Source organism: Delphinapterus leucas, chromosome 3, assembly GCF_059928025.1.
Source record: "Delphinapterus leucas isolate spDelLeu-1000000601 "Yukka" chromosome 3, BTC_Dleu_Yukka2, whole genome shotgun sequence".
Classification (NCBI taxonomy): Eukaryota; Metazoa; Chordata; class Mammalia; order Artiodactyla; family Monodontidae; genus Delphinapterus; species Delphinapterus leucas.
Genome location: NC_143131.1, coordinates 145,800,393 through 145,823,566, shown reverse-complemented (window position 1 = coordinate 145,823,566; position 23,174 = coordinate 145,800,393). Strand labels below are relative to the sequence as shown.

At 36.3% G+C, this 23,174-nt stretch overlaps 1 protein-coding gene across 3 annotated transcripts in view; it reads right to left on the bottom strand.

Annotated features, from left to right (window-relative positions):
• RANBP17 (RAN binding protein 17) overlaps nt 1-23,174 on the bottom strand; it is a 315,657-nt gene that overhangs the window by 76,257 nt on the left and 216,226 nt on the right. For all 3 annotated transcript variants that reach the window (XM_022595127.3, XM_022595128.3, XM_022595131.3), the window contains 4 exons: nt 19,715-19,788; nt 18,617-18,697; nt 9,716-9,779; nt 9,516-9,624 (listed from right to left, as the gene is read on the bottom strand). In XM_022595127.3, the coding sequence (XP_022450835.2) occupies nt 9,516-9,624; nt 9,716-9,779; nt 18,617-18,697; nt 19,715-19,788 (328 nt within the window). The remainder of the gene's footprint in view (nt 1-9,515; nt 9,625-9,715; nt 9,780-18,616; nt 18,698-19,714; nt 19,789-23,174) is intronic.

Sequence of the window (23,174 nt, the reverse complement as noted above, 5' to 3'; positions counted from 1 at the left end):
TCACAAAATCTCGACTTTGCAGTTGCATGAAGTCAGAAGAGGGTGAAGAACAATTAGCTTGGTTCTGGTGAGGAGAAAGGAATTTCTCAGCAATCACTTGAGTTTAAGGTAGGCAAACGAGAGACACTGCTGCATTATTCCTATAGAAACGTTTATGTTTCAGTTAGCACTGTTCCTATTATTGCAATGTGATATGTTGTATCATCTAAGCTAGAAAACTGGTCATTTTTTTTTTTAACCTCATGCAACTTTATACAACATCTATTAAGGCTTTTTTCCTCATTTGTATTACCCATGGAGGTATCATTTACTGTTTCTGATACGAAAAGAGAAAACATGAGCTCTTACGACTTTACATTCAAGTATGCAGTCATATATTATATTTAGTATGCCAAATCTACATGTGATCATTTTATGAATAATAATGGAAGCTGCCAGTTTTTTTTTCTAACAAGACGAGGGCCCAGACACCAGTATAATTTGAGGGTGAAGTGCCAATTTATAGGCTACTATTTTCATTGGCATCAGAAAGTAAATACTAACGTAACATCCTAAGTTCTCAGTCATGCATAGATAAAAATAATATTCCTCAGTGTCGACTTAAAAAAATGCACAACATGAGAATCGCGAGTTATGTTTTATCTGGGGCAAAATGAGGCCTACAGTCTGGGAGACAGCATTTCAGATAGCTCTGAGAAACTGCCCTAAAGAGGCTGGGGAGAAGGTCAGTATACATGTGATTTGGGTGAAGGGGGAGTACATGCAATCAAGCGCATATTTTTTGCAGAAGGTTTCTGCTAGTCTTGTGAAGGTTACTGCTAGTCACAAGGAGCAGATGTCACCATGAAGGATCTTAGTGCTTTTTCTAGATATGAGGAGATACAAGAATTGGGCTCATAAAGTCGGCTCCTGAAAATATCTAACTATCTGAAGAGCTGTTCTGCCAGTTTTTCCCAGAGCGCCTCATCTCTGCTCTCTGCCCTGAGCTCCTTTTGGGGGCTGCTGAAAGTCAGCATGCTGCAGCATGATTTAATCCTTGCAGAGGTAGACCGCAAGCGCCAAGGGCAAGTGCCAATCTGTAACTGACATCAGCTTTTAGGGAAGACCCAAAGCTAAATCCCCTCTACTGGATTTCTGAGGATCTGATTCAACAGAAAAGTTATTCATTTTATGAATTTCAATTCTTTTTCCTTCAGAGAAGTCACATTAAAATACAAATAGTAACTATTTTAGTATGTTGGCTCTCAGATAGTTTATTTGTAGGCCACTTCACTTGTTATTTTGTATAACTTAAAATCTAGGTTGGTGGGAATGTATAATGGTGAAGCCGATATAGTATGATGCAGCCACTGTGGACAACAGTTTGGTAGTTAGTCAAAAAGTGAAACACAGAGTTGTCATATGACCCAGCAATTTTATTCCTAGGTATATGCCCAAGAGAACTGAAAGCATACGTCCATACAAAAACTTAGCATACGACTGCTCAGAGCACCATTATCCTAATAGCCAAAAGGTGGAAACAACCCAACTGTTCATCAACTGATAAATGGATAAACAAAATGTGGTATATCCGTACAATGGAATATGAGCCAGCCAAAAAACGGAATGAAGTACTGATGTATGCTAAAATATGGATAAGCCTCAAAAACATTATGGTACACGAAAGAAGCCAGATACAAAGGTCACATATTATATGATTCCACTCACACTAAATGTCTAGAATGGGCAAATCCATAGAGACAGATGGTAGATTAGTGGCTGCCAGGAGCTGGGGGTAGGGGTAATGAGGAGCGACTACTTTAAGGTACAGGCTTTCTTTCTGGGGTGATGAACATATTATGGAATCAGATAATGGTGACAGTTGCACACCCTGTGAATATTCTAAATACCACTGAATTATACACTTTCACAGGATGAATTTTATGGTATGAGAATGTCACCGCCCCCACAAAACCACCACCACCAAAAATCTGGGTTTGCTTCCCACCTCCCCCCCTTAAATGTAAACAGTGCAATTTCTCATTTCTTCAAATTCAAATGCAAATTGCAGCTGGGTTGCTGGGGGGTTTGGGGAGTGGCCAAGGAGAAGCAAGTAGTAATAAATGATGGTAGCCAACAGTTACTGAGGAATTATTGTATGATATGTATTGTGTGAAATAGTTTGGTATTAGTAATAGGTAGTAGTAGGCTGAATAATGTAGTAGGCTGAATAATGGCCCCCCAAAGATGTCTACATCCTAATCCTTGGAATCTGTGAGTATGCTAGGTTATATGACAAAGGAGAATTAAGGTTGCAATCAACTGACTTAAAAATATTAGATTATTCTGGGTTATCAAGGTGGGTCCAATGTAATCTCAAGGTCCGTGAAAGTGTTAGAGAGAAGCAGAAGGGGAAAATCGGAGATGGCAGCATGAGAAGAATTTGATCAATCTTGGAAAAGGGGGCCATGAGCCAAGGAAAGCAGGTAACCTCTAAGTTGCAAAAGGCAAGCGAACAGATTCTTCCTCAGAGCCTCCAGAAAGGAACACTGCCCTGCTAATACCTTGATTTTAGCCCAATGAGACCCATTTGGGACTTCTGACCTCCAGAATTACAAAATAATAAATTTGTAATATTTAAGCCATTAAGTTTGTGGTAATTTGTTAAAATAGTAATAGGAAACTAATACATCAATAAAGAGCAGGTCTAATGCCATGAAGCTCTTAATGAGAATTAAGAGAGGCAAACAAGGAGATACACAGACAGTCAGTGAAGAAAATACAGCTGACCCTCCATATCCATAAGTTCCGCATCCTCAGATTCAACCTACCAGAGACCAGAAATATTTAGGAAAAAAATTCTAGAAAGTTCCAAAAAGCAAAACTTGAATTTGCCATGGCTGGCAACTATGTACCTAGCATTTACATGGTATTAGGTATTATAATTAATCTAGAGATGACTGAAAGTATACGGGAGGGATGTGTGTAGGTTATTTGCAAACTATGACATTTTACATAAGGACTTGAGCAAATGCAACTTTTGGTATGGGGGGGTGGGGTGTCCTGGAACTGAGCCCCTGTGTATACTGAGGGACAACTGTAACCCGTTTAAAACTAAGTACCAGTGGGTAATCTCGTAAGAGCCAGTGACTTCTGTAGGTCTAGGCCCATATCATCTGCTGTTCCCCAGCACTTTATTAGGATAGCACTTCTGAAGTTCTATTAGAGGGGCTTCCCTGGTGGTGCAGTGGTTAAGAATCCACCTGCTAATGCAGGGGACACGGGTTCGAGCCCCGGTCCGGGAAGATCCCACATGCCGTGGTGTGGCTGGGCCCGTGAGCCATGGCCGCTGAGCCTGCGCTTCCGGAGCCTGTGCTCTGCAACAAGAGAAGCCACCACAGTGAGAAGCCTGCGCACCGCAACAAAGAGTAGCCCCCGCTCGCCGCAAGTAGAGAAAGCCCAAGCTCAGCAACAAAGACCCAACGCAGCCAAAAATAAAAATAAATAAAGTTCTATTAGAAAAAGCCTTGATAAATGTGCATAGCTAGATTTAACTTGGGCCCAAATTTGGTTTTCATTTCAGTTTCCCTCTAAACTGCCTAGGAGTTTTAGCTGGCTTTGAAATAACTTATGGTTTTGGGCAGGGCAAGATGTTTTAGTATCAGTCAGGAAGTGTCATCAGCTCTTTGCTTCTATAGGAAAATAATAGCCCAAGTTCTAAAGGTAGAGTAGCTGCATAAAGGGTATTGGATCTGCCTCATTTTGAGGACCCAGTGTCAGTCAGTGCCCCTAACAGTGCATTTAATAAAATATCTGTCATGATTAACACATACTGAGTACTTGTTTTGTGAAAAGAATTGTTCCAGGCCCTTTCACACACGTTTATCTTATTTAAGCCACAATGACAGCTCTTCAAAGTAGGTATCTCCATTTAACAGATGAGAAAACTGAGGCGCCCTTTAATTCCTCTCCCTAGGGAACCAGAATGTTTATTTTAGTTCCCAGAAGAAAAATACACTGCCTACTGCAGACTACTCACTCCTTTTCTAGCAAACCTATCCTCAAAGTTTCATCCCTGAAGCATCTCATTCCCTGGGGTGCTCTGGACTCTCTACCCTCAAAACCAGGTGAGTTATTAACACTGGATCTGGACTTAATGGGCTGCTTTCTGCCTACAGGGCCAGCTAATTAGTCTTAATTATCTCATTATAGATTCTAAACATTTCCAGCTGCTTTTTTACCCCTATTGCCCACTTCCCCTCCTCCCACCAAATGTCTATTTTCCAGATAGTCTGTGCCAAGTCATGGACACAGGTGATATATTGATGTATTCTTCCTATTTATCAGAACATCAGCTATTTCTGAGAAAGCTTCTCACTTTCTAAATCCTCCTGGGATATCTACCTCTGTGTTATTTTTTCCATGAGAAGAAATATGCTTTAGCCAATTATTAGACATAAGAACAAATTTCAAAAACTACATTTGACTTTCACTGACCATAGAACTGTAATATACAAATAATAAACATGAATCTTATCTGTTTGATAGAAGTTTGGAAAGTAATCCCTTCTCCCTTCTTCTCACTGCCCCCGAACCTCAAATCAATCATTCAGTCCAAATAGTTCAAATAAAAATGAAGAAGAAAAAGTTACACTGCCTAATTGACTGAGAATGTGAAAGGCAAAGTAACAGTTTAGCAAAAGTGAATGAGAATATGTGGTCAGAGGACTACAAGTTATATGACTGACCTTCGGCAAGTCATTTAATCTCTGTACTTCACTTTTCTAACGGATAAACAATGCAATAATACCTATTTCATGTGGGCTGTCCTGAAGATCAAATAGGAAAATGTATGTCAAAGTGGTCTGCAAACTGTAACTTTGTAAACAAATGTTATTATTAATAAAGAAAAGGAAAAGTTTCTTTCCTCAGTGTATTTTTACTTCTGTCTTTAGTAGCTATTTCTAAAATACTCTTCCCTTTTTATTCAAGTCATTTACTTGCTATTTAAAATTTTTCAAATTTAAGCTAGATATCTTCAGGTGCCAATTACCAATTATAAGCCACAAAGGTAGATGGATACTATGCTACCTTCATCCCTAAAGAGAGAACTCTCTCTTAATGTCTATAAACACCATTTTAATATTAGTATCCCCGTGATCATTAAAAGTATGACTGCTTGTTAGAGTTTGAATATCTGAGGAAGGTACTACTCAGATCCCATCAACATGCTTCTCATCTGAGTAGTTCAAGATAAGGTGCAATCATAAAATGTCCAAGGAAAATAAACTATGACACCGAGCAATTCTAAATCTGTGGTTGGTAAAAACTTAATTTGCAACTAACAATATTTAGTTCTCTACAAAACAAAATCCTTTGTTGTATCTCTTTCCCACACTTCCCCTCTGCAATATTTGTCAACTGAATTCACCTCCATTCAAATTAAACAAAATAGAAGGTTTTTATTTACTCAAGTATTTTACACTGAACAGCTCCCTGGAGGTTCGCCATTTACTGACTTGGGTAATATTATCTTTCCTTTCGTTTATTAGATCGACAAAGTTAACTTAAAAATAACCTTGGGAACTTTAAGTGATTCTTGGTCAGTTACTATTTTCTTCTGTACGTATGCTATCTCGTGAAGGGAGTTTTTTGCGTTAATTTTTTTTTCTTTCACTCTCTCTCTTTTTTAAAAAATTTATTTATTTTTATTTTTGGCTGCGTTGGGTCTTTGTTTCTGCGTGCAGGCTCTTCTCTAGTTGCGGTGAGCGGGGGCTACTCTTCGTTGCGGTGCGCGGGCTTCTCATTGCGGTGGCTTCTCTTGCTGCAGAGCATGGGCTCTAGGCATGTGGGCTTCAGTAGTTGTGGCTCGCGGGCTCTAGAGCGCAGGCTCAGTAGTTGTCGCGCACGGCCTTAGCTGCTCCGCGGCATGTGGGATCTTCCCGGACCAGGGCTCGAACCCGTGTCCCCTGCATTGGCAGGCGGATTCTTAACCACTGCACCACCAGGGAAGCCCTGCATTAATTTTTATAATTTCTTAAAATACGTGGCCAACATGAAACATCATCATTCTGACGATGAAATGCTTTCAATTCAAGTAATCAAGTAATCAAGACAAGTGAACATTTCGTCTAGTTTAGCCAAGGAGCAATTTGATAAAGTGGTACAACTGTTCATTGTCAACACCCTCCCCCCATTTTAATCTGAAATACAACCTGGGGCACATAGCCCCTAATTAAATTCACACAAAGTACAAATTATTGAATAGAAACCAAAATGCATTTCAAAGTAAATATCAATTAATGTGACACCCAATTTCTTCACCTTTTTTAATCACTCCAATGTGCAGGGCTTATACACAAAGCATATTCAATTTCTTTTGTAGGATTCAATTAGAATATGCTTTATATTTCAATCTAAGAATCATATCCAATGCTTTTGCAAGCAGGTTGGTTAGGTGTTTTTTCTATGTGATTCTTACCCCCCCCAAAAAAATCACTGATATAAAAAGTTCCTCTTCAAATTTTTCTGTTTAATTTGAGAAGAATTCTCATGATCTAGTATTTCTCTCCCTTAATACATGGGTCTGTGCTTCTTTTGACAACATCACTACCTCTTCTTTCCTTGTTTCCATGACAGTGAACATCCAATAGAAAAGTACAGAGCCATCCATATAGGAATTCTGACAGCAACATCCAGTCAATCTAGTTTGCGAGACAAGGCTTCAAATAATAAAACTGTGTTCAGCAGCACTCAACAAATGATTGTCTGTAAAGTAATAACTTGAACAGAGGGCAACAAGTGACTAATCGAGCACAAGAGTGTCCAAGTGTAGCTAATCACTTGCGAAAGTAATCAGCCACTTGGTTTGTTTTGTCTTGGAGAGTCCAATGATCAGACTACTCCCAGAGAGAACACAGCAGGCTGAGCTGATTTCGGGAGCCATGATTATGGCATTCTGGTTACAGTATACTTGTGTGTCATTCATTCGCCAAATACTAACTGAGCACCTACAATGTAGAGATACTGAGATTGGTACTAGAAAATATGAAGAAGGCAAAGTCTACACCCTAAAGGAGCTCAACATATTTTGGGAAGAAGAGCAACTCTGGTTTGTAACAGGGGAAGGAAGCTCTCTGATAACATATACCACAAATCATCACTTGATGCTTGTCATACACGTTTAATTATTTTTAAAAGTGAAAAACACTAATAAATAAAAAAGTTTCTTTTCAAACTATGTACAAGTTCCATGAGTGTAGCTGCTATTGTTTTTCATTTTATCTATTCCCAGATTCGATTTACTTACATGGAGCATCTACCATGTACCAGGTACTCCCACACAGCCTGTCTTTCCTTTTTCCCAAGGTATCTAAAAACTGCTTTCGGTGTAACAGATATTTACCTTTAAAAAAACCCTCTGAACCAAAAAATTTCAATTTATACTTTATATGTCCTTGGGTTAAGTATTTCAAAGGAATCAAATCGTGTGAAACCTAGTAAGACCGTATTATTCAATTATATATTTTTACTTCAGTTTCTCATACCTCACAGTTTACATTAAGCAATACTAAATAAATGTAGTCTTCAAAAAGGCAGCGTGCAATGCAGGGTCTTTCTGGCCATCATCATGACTATCAATTAACAATGCAAAGATAAATGCAGTAGTGCTGTGAATACTGACAGTGCTATCCTGTTGTTTAAGCTACCACAGATTTATGAGGGGTTCTTTTGTCCATAACGGCCATACAAAAAAGGATCTTGACTCATTCCATTTCCAGGTCCTGAAGACGTGCGTGACATGAACCTCCTTCTAGGAAATTTCCTTTAGCTAGTTCTGTTTAACTTTGGTCTCCCTGCTTCTTTCACTCTGTTTGACAGGTCATTAAAAGAGCATTTTTAAGGCTTAGGAAACAAATTAAGTCTAGACAAGGGTGTTACTATCTCCTTTAATGCTTGGACAACAGGGAAAGCAAGAAGGCTAGCTCCTTGAGGGCAGGGGCCAGTATGCCTGACTGGTCTTTGTCTTGCCCTCAGACCTCAGCACAGGGTGCTCTCTAAATGATTGTGGGGGACGATGACAAAGAGTCTGGGCTGCTCTTCTGCTCTCCAAGGCAGCAGCTGAGGGGTAATACAGGCCAGTGTGCAGCACGCAAGGCTGTCACTCAGGTCCTCCATTTGCCTACGGTAGCAGATGATTGGGTTCTGCACGCCTGGTTTACACTCTTCAAATATTTATAGACAGTTTTCTTTGCCTCAAGCCCTACTTGTCACTTGGCCAAGTTTTACACACATGGTTCTTTTAATCTTTCTTTAGAAATCAATCCCACTAAGCTCCTTAGTCATTCTTGTTGTATTTTTCGCAACTTTTGGCTGTTTGTCTTTCTGGTGATTTATTCTGTTGAAATGCATGAAAGTAACATACATATGGAGCAGAGAAGGCTTTAGCCACCTTTCCATTACAAGGGTCAATGCCTTTTACATACAAAATGAAACTATTTATCCCTTGTCCTTATGTATGATCATGTTTAAAAAAAATTCATGTTTCAGTTGACAGATCAGTTAATACATTGCAAGAGAAAGGAAGAAAAAGTATCGTCAGTCTTATATTTTCAAAGGGTGATATCATATCGTCATTGATTGAATTCTCTCATATGTCTATAAACCGATTAATTTAACCTGCAGTATCCAAACATGGGGGAAAATGGGAATCCAGCATAACGTGCTCAACACAGAGAGGCCTAAGTGCCCATCTTAAGGTAGCTCGCTATCTACCTGTGGATACTTCTGGCTAACTTCAGCTTTTCAATGAAACAAAAACAAGTTAATTTTTCCCATTAGAAAAGTAATACAGTAAGGAAAATTTCAAATAACCAGAAATGAGGAAAAGTCACCTATAGTGCACTACTCAAAGACAACATTTAACATTTTTGAAGAATTTCATTGAAGCTTTTTTTTTGACGCACTGTTTTTTCCCTCCCAATGGGCATGCTCATAATCATTTGCACAGTTCAATACCTTACGTTTTTGCTTAATATTATATCATAAAACTTCATGTATTACTTTGTCTTCAAGTCATAATTTTTAATGACTACAGACTATTCCATCAAGTAAGTAGATATGCCATAATTTTATAATTCCCTGTTGTTGGACATTTACATCATTGCCATTTTTTTTCTAGATTAAATGCCATTACAAAGAAAATCCTTGTTTATAAAGCTTTTCTGTATTTACGATTATTCTTTGATTTTGTAGCAGTAAAATTAATGGATCAAAGGATACCCAGAAAATCAGTTTTGAAGTAAAGAGTTAATACAAGTACTATGTGAAGTGAAAAATACCACCTTATATACAAAAATTTGCCTTTTGGCTCTGATGCTAACAAGTGAATGCTCAAATCTCGGAAAGTTGTAGATAACTGTCAAAGATGGCAAATTCCAATAAGTTAAATGTGGTACTCACAAATATGACACTTCTTTATTCACACAAGTATACTGTTGACCCCTTATTAATTAAGCTTAAATTCTTAACCTTACCTAGATCTACCATCAGAAGACGAGTGAGGGCTGTGTAGAAGGTTGTTCGGCACCTGAAGTCACTGAGACTGTAACTGTCACTGATGCCAAGAAAGGGGAAGTGTTCACTCTGATGAAAGCAAGAGAGCATCCAAAGTTACTAAGCTTTACCTAAACTACCCGGAAAACTCTAGTCATTAATTAAAGGAAATAAGACTCACCGTGTGATTTTTTAACATGAATTTCACGGCATCTATCTTCACAAGTTTTTTTAAAAGGATATAGGTAATAGAAGTTAAGGAATCTGGGGAAATACAATTGTCTTACCAGTAAGTAATAGATCACAAAATGACACTGAACTATAATGGCATCAGTTTCTATTTAGGAAGAATAAATATTTCTTCTAAAGAGTATTATTCCTATAGAAATGCCTTCCATTCTTTTAAGAATGATAATCCATTATTAACCAGTGCAATTACTTTTCCTATCTTACACATTTTCTAGTTATGGAAAGGGAGAATGACTTTTATAATTAAGACAAAAAGTTTTTTACTATTAAAGCCTTGAGAGTGGAAAATTAAAACTGACCCTTTTTACATTTTGGGTGTAACATGGAACTTCTTTTCACTTAATATTATTTCATAAAAAATAATTATGAAAGACCCATAATAGGCTATCAAGGAAGAGAAAATTATTCAATTCTAAGAAACATGAGCTCAGTTAGTAGAAATCTAAGGAAGTTCTGCTTTAGATGAAGAAAATCAGAATACAATTAGGAGGATGTAGCAGATTGCATGTCCTCAAGTATTGAAGGCCAGGTTTAAAGGACCTAATATTTCTCAAGTGCCTACTAGGTGTAAGGCATTTTATATTTGTTAACCCACCAAATCTTCATAATTACATTGTTAAATATTACTTATTATGTCTAACCTGTGGATAAGAAAACAGAAGCTCAGAGAAATTAGGTTACTTGCCCAAGACTACACATCTGTGGACTGAGGGTGCTGACATTTGACCTGAGGTTTGATTACAAAGGCTGTGTTCTTTCTACTGTACCACATTATCACCTGAACAGTTCAACTCAGAATGAGAATAGAGTTGAAAAGTCACAAACACGATCACAAAGCCTAAATAATTTCTGGTTAATGCCGTCATCAAAGAAGGGCTGAAGTGGGTTCTAAGAACATCTATTCAGGACACAGACACCCTCTGCTCTTACTTAGGGTTTACCGTAAGTGTCTTCTAGTCATGTGTCTCCTACTCTAGCTAGGGCACCTCTTGGGCATTCCCTACATACTTACTCACACCTTTCTTCAAGCCGTAATAATCTTACATGGTTCCATTTATGTCCCAATGAAAACACTGGCTCTTTTCCTTCACATCATTCCCAAATGCAGATGTATATTAACTCTGCACAGTGGGGCTGATAAGCCTAATTTAAAATTTTAGGCGCTCAGGTGTGGGTGTAAAAGAGTAGAAAATGCACTGGAACAAAAGTTTGGAAACCTGGGCTTTCAGCTTGACTACACCATTCGATCAGCAGGATGACAGTCTGAGTACTATGCTCAGCGACTCTTAGCCTTAGTTTTCCTCTTCAACAAATGAGGATATACCCAAGCTATCTTGGGTTGTGAGGACTGTTGTAAGGATCAGATGATGCAAATGTCTTTGCTAAATGTAAATCAGAGAGAAGATACAAAGAAGCAGAGAATGAACCTTTACAGAGTGCTTACTACTTGCAAGGTTAATTCTCACAATCCCATGAGACAGATTCTATTTTTCAAATGAGGAAACAAACTCAAACAATGAAATAAAACTTTCCAAAAGACAGGCAATTAGAATGATTTACATTCAAGCCCCTCTGACTCTAAGGCAACCCATTCCAGTTGCATATTAAGCAACTGTATAGTCTGCTTATCTGTATATTATACTGTAAACTTTCTAAGGGCAGTGGCCGCATGTATGCATTTTCCTCAGTACATCGCTCTCAGTGGGTGCTCGATGCACTATGTGTTTCTGGAAGGTTGAAACAAGATCAGGGCTGATAGGTAGCAAGTCCTTCCCTGCTTTCAAAGATGCAGATTTGATGATTTTTTCCAGTGTAAATCACTGAGTAGAAGAACTGCCACTCAAACTTCACTCGGTTAAACAGGGGTGGGGATCAATAAGCTAAGAAATATCTTAAGTAATTACCAAATACAATTCGCTTACAATTGCGAAGTTAAAAGTGACAGGGTCTGTGGGTAATAAGAATGCTGCCATTAATAGGAATCTTCCTGTCAGTGCTGCTAATAAACAGCAAGTCATGTTTTGACAACAGAATATTTATGGTAGCAATAAACAGAACATTCACAGGAAGAATCTCATATGCCAAAGACACACTTTCTGCAGAACTGCATCCGTGCACTTTGTATCAAGGCCAGCCTCACGGCCTTTTAATTACCTTCTAAAGAAAAAAAAAAAAGGTTAAGAGTGAATTTTTAAACTTTTTCAATAAAGAAAAAAATGAGCGTTCATCTGAATATTTATATTCCCCTATAGGAATTCAATTCAAAGCTAGTTATGGTCCTTAAGAGGATCTGTAATTTTTTAAAAAAAGGTAAATAGATACATCATCATTATAATCTTCATTCTTCTCTAAGAGACTAGGGTTCTTGTAAGTTGCACCATTTTAGTTGGGTGGCAGTACTAGGTTAGATTTCAGAGGCCTGTTGACAACAGTTTATAACAGTACACGTGGTAATGGTGGTTAACAGTAACAACAGTAGTAGAAGTCCAGTAGAGTTAGAGAACTTAATAAAGGTCTCACATGGAACTTATAAATGGTAGAGCCAAGATTCAAATCCAAAGGTCAAAGGTCTGTGTGAAAGTATAAGCTCTTTTCACTAGGCTATCTCATATCCATTTAATCTTAAAGATGCCAAATGATTCTACAGAGATCACTAGCTTCTTGAGATACAACTGAAACTGGAACTAGGTCCCAGAAGCGACAGGGAAACTGTTCTTTTAGGAGGCATCAACTCATAAGTGAGCCTTCATCACATCCAGGACTGAGCAAACTCCATAACCTGGCTGATACTAACTTACAAACAAAATGCTCATAAAATTTCTGTCTATATCCATGTTGTTATGAAACCACTGATGAAGGTGAAGATGGCCTTACTGATACTTAGCAATGACAAATGGAGAAAGGCAAGAAAAAGTTGAAAGCATGGTGTATCTTAGAGATGGTCAAAATTTTGAAAATCTGCATCCTTTGAAAAGAAGGATAACCAAATTGAGAATGCCCTGGTTTCTTAAGTTACAGGTACCACACACTTCAGCAGCTAAGGGGCACAGGAGCACCAAGTATGACTTCAATTCATGCTATCAAGTCTTTACTGAGCAACACCATATTTCATCAATCCTAAAACACCACTGATTATAAAAAACATCCTTATTATATGAGCTACTATGAAAGAAAAAGTATTTTAAAGTATCATCAACTATAAAACATTTTATTTACAGAAGTGTTAAAATGTGACAAAATTTGTTTCAGAATCAAAGAAGTAGTGTATTAGATGCATGATATTCACTAAGCATAAGAGGGTGGATAATGGTATTGACCTAGGCAATTATGTAAAAGCCATACATATTTACAAATATTACAGATAGAATTAGATCCTGATGATAGAAGAAAGTTCACAGATAAGAAAACTACCTGTTGGAAATTACTGTAGGTAATATAGTATAAATATACTGTAGGTATATAGTATAATTACTGAAATATTAGTTTAGTTATTTCAAAAGTAGAATTATGCTCATGAACCCTACTAGACTAAAAAAATCCAAACAGGTATAACCAAAATGAAACATCTTAAGGGATACTAATAACTACTTATAAGGACTAAGAGTTAAGGTTTAGTATCTCAGTAGGAGAGGTAACAGTATGTTCAAAAGGCCTGCTATGTGATGAAGTTTTGAAACTATAGAGAAAGGAAACAAGAGTCCTAATCCCTAATAATTTACAACTTAATAGTAGAGAGGACTAGCCAATACTAGGCTATATTATATTCATCACCAGAAATATAGATAAGAACTAGGTGTCCAAGAACATTAAGAAAAAGAAAAGGAACGAAAATGAAGTATTTAGTAGCACCTACTATGTGACTGGATCAGTAGAACCAGGTGCTTTATTATTGTAAGATGACATAGATATATTGTTATGTATTTATTATCTTATCTAATCCTTACAAAATCCTAAGAGATAGGTAATATTCCCTTTCTACAGATGAAGAAACTGAGTCTCAGAGAAATTAAATGACTCATTCATGTTCTTTCAGTTAACATAGTGACTAAGGATTATAACTACTTCAGGATGGCTCTACCAAGTTTTTAGCTAAACCTGAAAATTAAAAGAGACCTAAGTGAGTTACAATGGATCAAATGAAGAGAATAGCACATGTGGTAATTCAGTGAAAGATAATGAAGGGTGTCAAGGGGAAGGCAAAAATAAATTTCCTTGGCCCAAGTATAAAGTACAAATTGTGGTTGAGTGGTAGATCAGGAAATTAGTTATGGGAACTCAATAAATCAAGTACCATTAAAGAACTCAAGTTTAAATCGATAATTTTACTTTGACCCAAGAAGCAAGTGGAAGTGACTCTGGGCTTTTGGGAAGAAAAATGATCAGATCAAAACAATACTCGAGGAAGGTAATCCTGTGAAGCAAGAATATATAAAGAACTGAGAGAAGGCCTGCATAAGTGGGCTACAGAAAAGGAGTAGCAGATTCTCACCCTTGATGCCAGCACAAAAACAAACAAATAGAGCAGCTAAATTACGAGATGACTTTTCCAAAGATGATAGAGACAGCAAACAAAGAAATAAATCAACATTTCTTTTGATGAGAAATGTTAATAGAAGTATGCCTGAGGGATGTAGCTGAAACTAGTTTTATTTAACATTCTGAAAACCATCTGGAGATGGTGATATTCGCTGAAATAAAGCAATACATTTTAATACTGTTTCACAAAAGCAGAATTACTACGGTTTATTACTAAATATTTCCTGTAACAGACATACCCAATTTTACTTCCATCCTTCACCCTGATTTCATTCTAGACCCTTGTTTCATCTTTCATCCTTTAGTCTTTCCTGACCCTCCACCTCATTCAGGATTCACCAAATCCTGGTGTACAGGAACTATGGGAGATAGTCCCAGTCTTAGAGCGTTAGTCTGAAGCCAAATGGATTCTTTCTTTAACAGATAACCTGAGCCAGTTTCATGGGCGTCCAGACTATGCACTTGCACAGGGGCCTCTGCTTATAAAGGCCTCTGCTTGGGTCAATGCTCTGCTGATGAGGACTTGAAATTCTTAATCATTTATGAACAAGGCACCCCACATTTTCACTTCGTACTGGGACCCGTGAATTATGTATGTGGTCTTGCAATAACATGATGAAGTTATTAATTCTAAGAATTGCTTAAGTTAACATTATCAATAGGGTAAAGTGAGTTTGGATAAATTCATGAATTTATGTAGAACCCTTTAATGGGGTCTGTTGTTTAAAAGCTAACGATATTGTGGGTTTTCTCAAACCTTTGAGGATGATGTAATAAGGGCAGCTACCAACAGAGGGCCTAACAGAAAATGAAATTTCCTTTCTCATTATTATCTATCTGAAACCCAGAGACATGTAAATGCTATAAATTTTAGTAAACAATGAATTGCAGTAGAAATATTGATCAATTATTTTTCAAAGGAAGAAAAATTTGAAGTAATGATTAATAAACAAACAGAATTTTGGATGAAATGTGACACTTCTCTCCCTCTTTCTCAGCATGTAAAATAAGTAAGTTTATTTGATAGCTCTGTATGACCCTTATTCTTGCTCCAGTTTTCCTGGCAGCTTCCTTGTCCTAATCACTTAAACAATCTTACTCCTTTCCCAATTAGATAGAAACTAGAATTTATGACTGGAAATCATTTCAAAGCAGGAAAAAGATCCCCAGGTATTAAAACTAACTGTGGAGGGCTGCCCCAGGACAGAGTCATTTCAACTCTGTGCCTGTTAGAGAAAGCTATTTAGACTCTGGAATTCTTGAAATTTAGTCTTGGAAATTTAAAATGCTTGCTAAATGTATCATATATGCCACATGTAATGAATCTGTCGGGAAAACAAACTTTCTCTCAAAAAGGCCACTAGATTTTAAAATTACAATAATCTTACCAATTTAGAAAGCTTCAAATTTACCAACAGAAACCTTGGGGTGAATGCAACAAGGGCTTTCCAGTTAAAATCTGGGGACTTAACATAATGGTATCCTCCTCACACACATTATTCTTTGGAAAACTAGACTATTTCTAAAAACATCAAGCCCGCCTTTTCCAAGTGAAGATGAATACCCTTAGAGAAGAGCTTGTAGGAGAAATACCCGACTTTTCTGTTTAGGACATTCAGTTCTATTTTCTGATTAACTTAAGGCAGAAGTCCTCAAAGTATGGTCCTTGAGCCACCAGCATCACCTGGAGTTGATGAAAATGCAAATTCTCAGGCCTCAGTCTGACCCCTCCTAAAACAGAAACTCTAGGGGTGGGGGTGGGGTCCAGGAATTTGTATTTTAACAAGAACTCCAGTGATTCTGATTATCACTAAGGTTTGAGACAGTAACCATCAGGGCCCGGTTACCATTCCAGGTTACTCTGCCTTAGGCAAGTAAACACAAGGCTTTTTAGCGCTTCTTAAAAATGAGGATCTTTTGTGATTTCAATTTCCAAACAACCAGTCAGATACAAGACCACCAAAGTTCAGAGAAGGGCTGTGAGGACCATAAATAATGAGTAAGATTCACTCTGAAGAAGATAAAAATAGAGAAAACAAAAAAAATAAGTATTTGAAGACATGCATTATAAAAGTAATAAGGAACATTTAAAAATTTTATAGTAAGATAACATGCTTTTCATTTATTTGTTACTAGTATTTTAAATATAAATATTTTGAATATTACTATATAAACATACTTCCATTTATAGAGGCCAAATGGTGATGATTTTTATCTTGCATAACTGTTTCTATTGCTGAAGAGTGTCACCTTATTTTTAACACAGAAATAATGTATTGCTTTAAAATCAGGATTTAAAAACACATTACAATAAAGAAATCGATTAGAAACAACAAAACATGCATTAAGTAACCAGCAACTGCACTGAAATAGATACACCACTCACATATTCCATTATGTAAATGAATTCAAAGATATTTCATGACTGATCAGCTAGAAGGGACATAATGATTTATAATTCAAATAACTGAGCAGTGAAATCAAATTGAGTTAATATATATTTCTAAATATGCAAACCTGAAATAATTGTTTAAAAATATAAATCAATGTACCCAAGTTGAAATTATGCCTATCCCTTGGTTTAAAACGCTAGCTTTTAAACTTTTATCTAATAAGCTTTCTGAAAATACGATTCTTTTATTAACTTCAAAAAAGGAGTGCTCAAAAGCAGTAAGTGACTTGTAAGATAAATGGTTATAATCTCAGGATTAAAGATTATATAAAAGGTATAAGTGATAGGAAAGGATCTTTAATAGCAGATACAAATAAATTAGGCATTATGTAAATCATACAAAAAACAATACAAATCAAATTAATTTTATATTAGATTTCAATTTCAACCTAAAAAATAGGGGAAATCTAAACATAGATATGTGCTATAAAATAATATAGGCTTCTTTCCAGATAATATGTTCTCAAAGTAATACATTGTGAAAAGGCCAGAGTTTGCAATACTAGGAAGTACTTATAAACCACTTCATATGTTAGAAATAAAGAGTATTTCAGCATTATTGTTAAAAAAAAATACAGGTTGAGTATTTTTTTTAATAAGAAAAAATACATATCTTAAAAAGCCAAAATGACCACTGGAATTGGGTTGTACATCACTTTCCAGTAAAAAGGAAAAACAGCCTGGACAGGTGTAATTTATCATTTTTCTGATTTAATATCAAAGAAATATATTAAAATAATAAAAAGAATCCTGAAATCCTCAAAATTTGTAGTGATAAATAGCCCTCCCTGTCTTTATTGCATTATACCTACTAACAGAAATATTGCATGGTGGATTTTGCCAGACAAGGACGATTATTTTCCAATAAAAAGTTGCATATTAAATTCCAGCACAAAAGTGGGTGTCTAATACTTTGGAAATCTTTTATGGTTTGCCAAGGAACACAATTTTAAACTTAACTAATATAAACATATTCCTGGAGTGAACCTACATTAAAGATTTCCATCCAATGCCACCCATTTTCAGAATGCTGTCCTCATGCTAAAATATCAGCTAATCTTAGTGGTTACCTAAACCAACACTTATTTTTCACAACCCCTACATATTTGATAGCTAACATATAAAAGACAATCGACATACTTCTCTCGCATTGGTAGAAACATTATAATAGTATCAACTATAATCTAATAAGAAAGGATGATTCTGGTTTTAGATTTTAAAAATCTGCTAAAGAGAAATCTAAACATTTAATGTGTAATGGGAAATCTTATTTTAGAGCAAATAAGATGTTGATTTGGTAGAGGAAATAATCAAAGAAGAGGTCAAAAACCTTGTAATTCCCTTTCTATTACTCCTTTGTGCCTCTTAACTAGTGAAAATAATATTTGTTTCAACTGAAGAACACTGAAGAAATACTGATTCTTAGGAATTCAGTTTTTATAAAATAATATTTTTGGAACATTTTGACTTTCTTAAAATTAGTTACATGTTTTTTTAAAACAAGAACGTCCTGACAATTATGAAAAATTACGGATTAAAACATGTGGCTTGCATACTTTCTTATATATCCATTTATAAGCCTGGATGGGTATAAACATTAACTTTAACTAGTTAGAAATCTATATATCCATATAAATTCAATTGTGACTCTGAATAAAATTTTCACATTATATAGCTAGTATAAATCTTTCAAAATTATGCATTTACAGATAAGGCTAAATGAAAGGCTTTTTATTAAAAAAATAAAAAAACACTTGAAAAATTATAAATAAGGAAAATACCTGGCCAACAGAATGCACTTGTTAGGTTGTTTATGTACATTATCAGATATAGTAAAAAGGATATCCAACAGAAAGGTCATTTAGGAACTGAAGAGTCCTTGAAATGACAGGCTCACATCTTCCCCAGTATTTAAGGTTTGTAACACTAAATATGAAAAAAAAGTTTTTAATTATAATGAAGGTATTTGTGTAGGGAGAACATGGAAATACACATACACTCATGTCAGTTAAATGACCTAAATCACAAATATCTCATAAAGTGGGTTTAAATATCAATGGAACATTTTCTATTCTTTTCATAGCATATTCAAAATTATATACAAGCAATGAACACTGCTCTCCAAATGGTGTATTATTCTATAAATTTAGTTTTGTAAATTAAAAAGTTGCCTAAATGTTTCACAGAAGAAACATTAAGTTTGTATCCAAAATAAACATAGTAGGGAGTGACAACAGGAGTTACAAAGGAAGTCAAACAGAGACTCACAGTTACTGCCAAGAAGTGGACCATCAAACTTGTGGTTCCAAAACTCACTTCCTATGATCATGATTGTTTATCTAGCTTTGTTCTCTGCAAGTAAGGCAGTGCTACCTATCTGTTACACAGATGAAGAAAGATGTCAAGTGGAGGCATAGAAGTTTAGGCTAGGTGTACAAAGTTATGTCTATGACCAGAAACTAGTTAATTTTGCTAATATTGTAAGGATAATTTAAGGACAGTTTCCATGAATATGTCTCTGATAGCCATAGGTTTCTACTGGAATCAACGAATGCCCTGTCTGAAGGCAACCAAATCTCTCTCAATGATTCCAATTTGCAATAATCTCTTGAGTTGGTCTTTAAAATTGAGTATTTTCTTTTTAATTAAAAAAGGCGGTCCAATTGAACTGAAGAGTCAAAGTCTGTAAACTTTTCAAAACCATGTTTTGATACTGCATACTGCAGTAGTACGGATACCTTGAAAAATAACATATTTTGGATGGTGAATTTTAAATACGTGAAATTAAGTTTCAGATAAGAACAATGCTACCGTTCTAAGAATTAAAGCATAATTTAAAAAGTCTCTTATTAAAAATTAATATTTCTGGAGAAATTTAAGCACAGTAAAAAGGTCAAAGCAACACAATAACAGAAAAATCAAAGAACCAAAGCAGGAACTCACATTTTCGTCATGAATGTTTCTAGAACATGGTTGTCATCTGTTATTCCTAAGACTTCTGACATACGGGCATATACCTGCATGAAAACATTTAATTGTTAAAAACTTTATCATTAACATATATTTTCAAAAGACTATTCAAATTGAACAAATGTAAAGATTTAATGCATTGTTGCATCCACAGTGATGTAGGGAACGAATGGGGAGAACAAATTAAGAATTTAAAAAAATTTTTATAATTTAAAAATTTACCCTCCTCTTTCTCTTCCAGGAAGCACCTCCCTTATTTTGAAATATATACATACCCACATAAACCCACATTTACATACTCATTTTATTCCCAGCATACCCCATAACTTTTGTTTTTTTCTCAAAGTGGTAATAAAGCACCCCTTTCTCAAAGGCAGGTATATGTACGTAAAGGGCTGGAAAGTGGAGTGCCTCAATAAAAGATTCCAACATTTAAAAAATTTCCACCTCTTCCAGATTTTAGCAAGCCATCAAATAATTCAGGATTATGTTAGGCAGCTATAAAAATAAGGATTTCAAAAATAAGAGGAAGTTAAAGAATTTATAGAAATTCTCCTCAAGTATCTCAATAAGCTCCCCCAAATATACAGATAGGTCTTACTTTCCATGCTGAAACTGAAATCCCAGGCTCAGGGATTCTCTGCTGAATACATCAGGGTCTGGGAATCCACTAAGCTTCCCATTAGGGAGTGATGGTTGCAGAGTTTGGGGTGTAACATTTCAGTTCCAACCTAAGCCGCATTGAGCTTATAAACACATATCCCACTACAAGTGGGAAAATGCCACTGGCAGCCAATTGAATATTCCCTCTAATAGCCTGGCAAAGCTGAGAGGTGGGTTGACACCTTCACACTCCCTGATGCTCTGGTATGATTCCAGGTTATCTCTGCCAGACACCAGCTGTATGGGATTTCTCTTCTCTGATTTGATTCCTTGTGATTGTGTTCTCTTACTCTCTCCTGATCTGACTATTTCCTATGGTATGGCAACTTAGCTTTCACTCCCTCTGCCTTTTGTTTTTCATATGTAAACACTACCTTGATATAATGTCATAGGTTGTGAAGGTGAGATAAAAATCACAGGACACCACAAATCATCCAGAGTTACATGGTGATACAGGGGAGGAAAGCTGTTCATTGCAGAGATCTCATGTTTGGATTTTAAACACTATTCAACCAGAAGCTTGTGTTCCAGGCTTTTGACTTAAGTCCTACGACCAGGAGCTCCTCAGGCCAGTAGAGTGAATCAGAGAGAGGGAGAAAGAGAGGGGAAGGAAGGGGCAGGCGAAAGAAGGGGCAGAAGGGTAGAGGGGAGAAGCTGGGGGAGAGAGAAAGGAAGATTGAGATTCAAATTCCTGTTGCTTCTCCTGCTAACTTCTGAGCCCTAATAGAAAAGCATTTCAATTCCAGTATCTGTGACTTGGCTCATGAGAGTAGGCCTTCATCTCTTGTAAGATCAAAGCTATCACTGTTTTTGTAAGATGTCTGCTGAGAAGAGGGAGCTAGGGAGAAAGAACCTAGGGAAGTTAGTTAACACCAAATCCTCAATCATCAGAAACCTTTAAGCCCATAGAAGGCTCAAAGGAAGAATGGTTGTAAAAAGGGAAGTTTCCCTTATCTCAACATGATCCAAAAGCTCTCTCATGTATGGGAGTAAGTCGGGCCCCTTTGAAAATCTGATATTGATATGACTATGGCACACAAGGCCCTTCACAACTTGGCCCCAGCCTACCTCCTCATCTATCATTTCCCTCAACCTGAAGCCACAATGAAATACTCATGAAATACTGAGGCTTCTCATGCAATTACAGATCTCTATGAGTTCATGTGCTGTTCATTTTTCCTGAATCAGCCTTCTTCCTCCTCTTCCCCTGATTCTCATTCAAAAGTCATCTCTGAAGCTTCCTTCCATTTCCAGGTAGGGTAAGTTGCGCTCTCCTTTACGTTCCTATAGCGTCTGGTCCATTCCTCTAGCGTGGTGCTTTTCACATTGTAATTGTTTGGGTGTCCATCTCCCCTCCTACACTGTATTTTTGTAAAATAAAATTTTACACTTTCAAGACTTTTCAAATGCTATTTTTTATGGCAAAGATCAAATTAATCTAATTTTGATTTTGCCCATGCCACAATGAATAATAGAAATGTAACAAAAATGTGATATTAAACATTAAGACATTTAAACATATTAAAAATATTTTTTAAATTGATAGTCCCTGCAAGGAAGTTTTCTGTTGTGTCTCTGGCATTCAAGAAAGAAGGAATCTAAGCAGGCAGGTCTGTTGTGCTCTGCTGTCAAAACAGCTTCTCAAAGCATCAGATTTGACCCAATACGATACTGGAAAAAACAGTCAACATTGACACATGGCAGTGCTTTAATCCACAATTATCCTTGTAACTTGCACCATTCCTTTTATCATCCATTAGCTTTGATTCCCATTATCCCATCTAGAACTGTATCAACGCTTTTGTCCCTAGGGATTTCTCTCCACTACTAGGATCTGACAGCCAAGCTTGAGTACTAAACAGGATCATTACCTCTTAAATCCACTTATCTGATCTACTGAATAGTAAATTGAAAAGCTCATTAAGAGCAACAATCTGATTTGTTTTCACGTGTGACAGGGTCATTTAAAATCAAGGTATGATTACTGCATTTCTTTTAAAAGACCATCTCACGTTTTCCAAGGCACCTTATCATTCAGAGAGCATGCAGATAATATGAAAATGTCTTCGAACATTTGAAATGTAGTTATACCATAGATACACATAATTTGGGGGTGAGGACTAATCTGTCCAGTGAGGAAACATCTATAAGATTATTTATCATAAAGCACAAGTCAATGAAAGTTTTCTACAGAAAAAATTCTTACACAATATTTAGGGGTTTTCAACATTTTCTAAAAATTCTATCACTTCACCAAAAATAATTTTTATGACAGCAAGAAACTACATCACAATACATACTCATTTTAGGGAAAGATATAGGAGTTGGCGTAGGAATGCAAGAAAAGGAAAAAAGTTCACTTTCAATTCATAGGTTTCTAATCTTTTATTTCATAATCAATTAAGATCATTTGATCATAGTGAAAAATAAGCAAAAATCTAAGAAATAAGAGACTAATAAGCCCATTTGTGTTATCCTTCTCTGAAGGATACACTGAAGTTGAATAAATCGTTATGCTTTTGGTTATGTGTTTCACATAACCTAGTTTTTGCCTGTCAGCCTGTGCCTTCCTCCCTTTCTTCTTCTTCTTTTCTTTTTTTTTAATATGCCTGCCCTTCTCTGTTAGACTACAAACTCCCTGAGGGTGGAGATGATGCTCTGTCTTTTATCTCCCATGCCTAATACTCAATAAATGTTTGTTAAATGAATAACAAGAATGTAATGTTAAAATGTGTATTTTGGCTGATTCCATTTCATTCATAATTTTGTA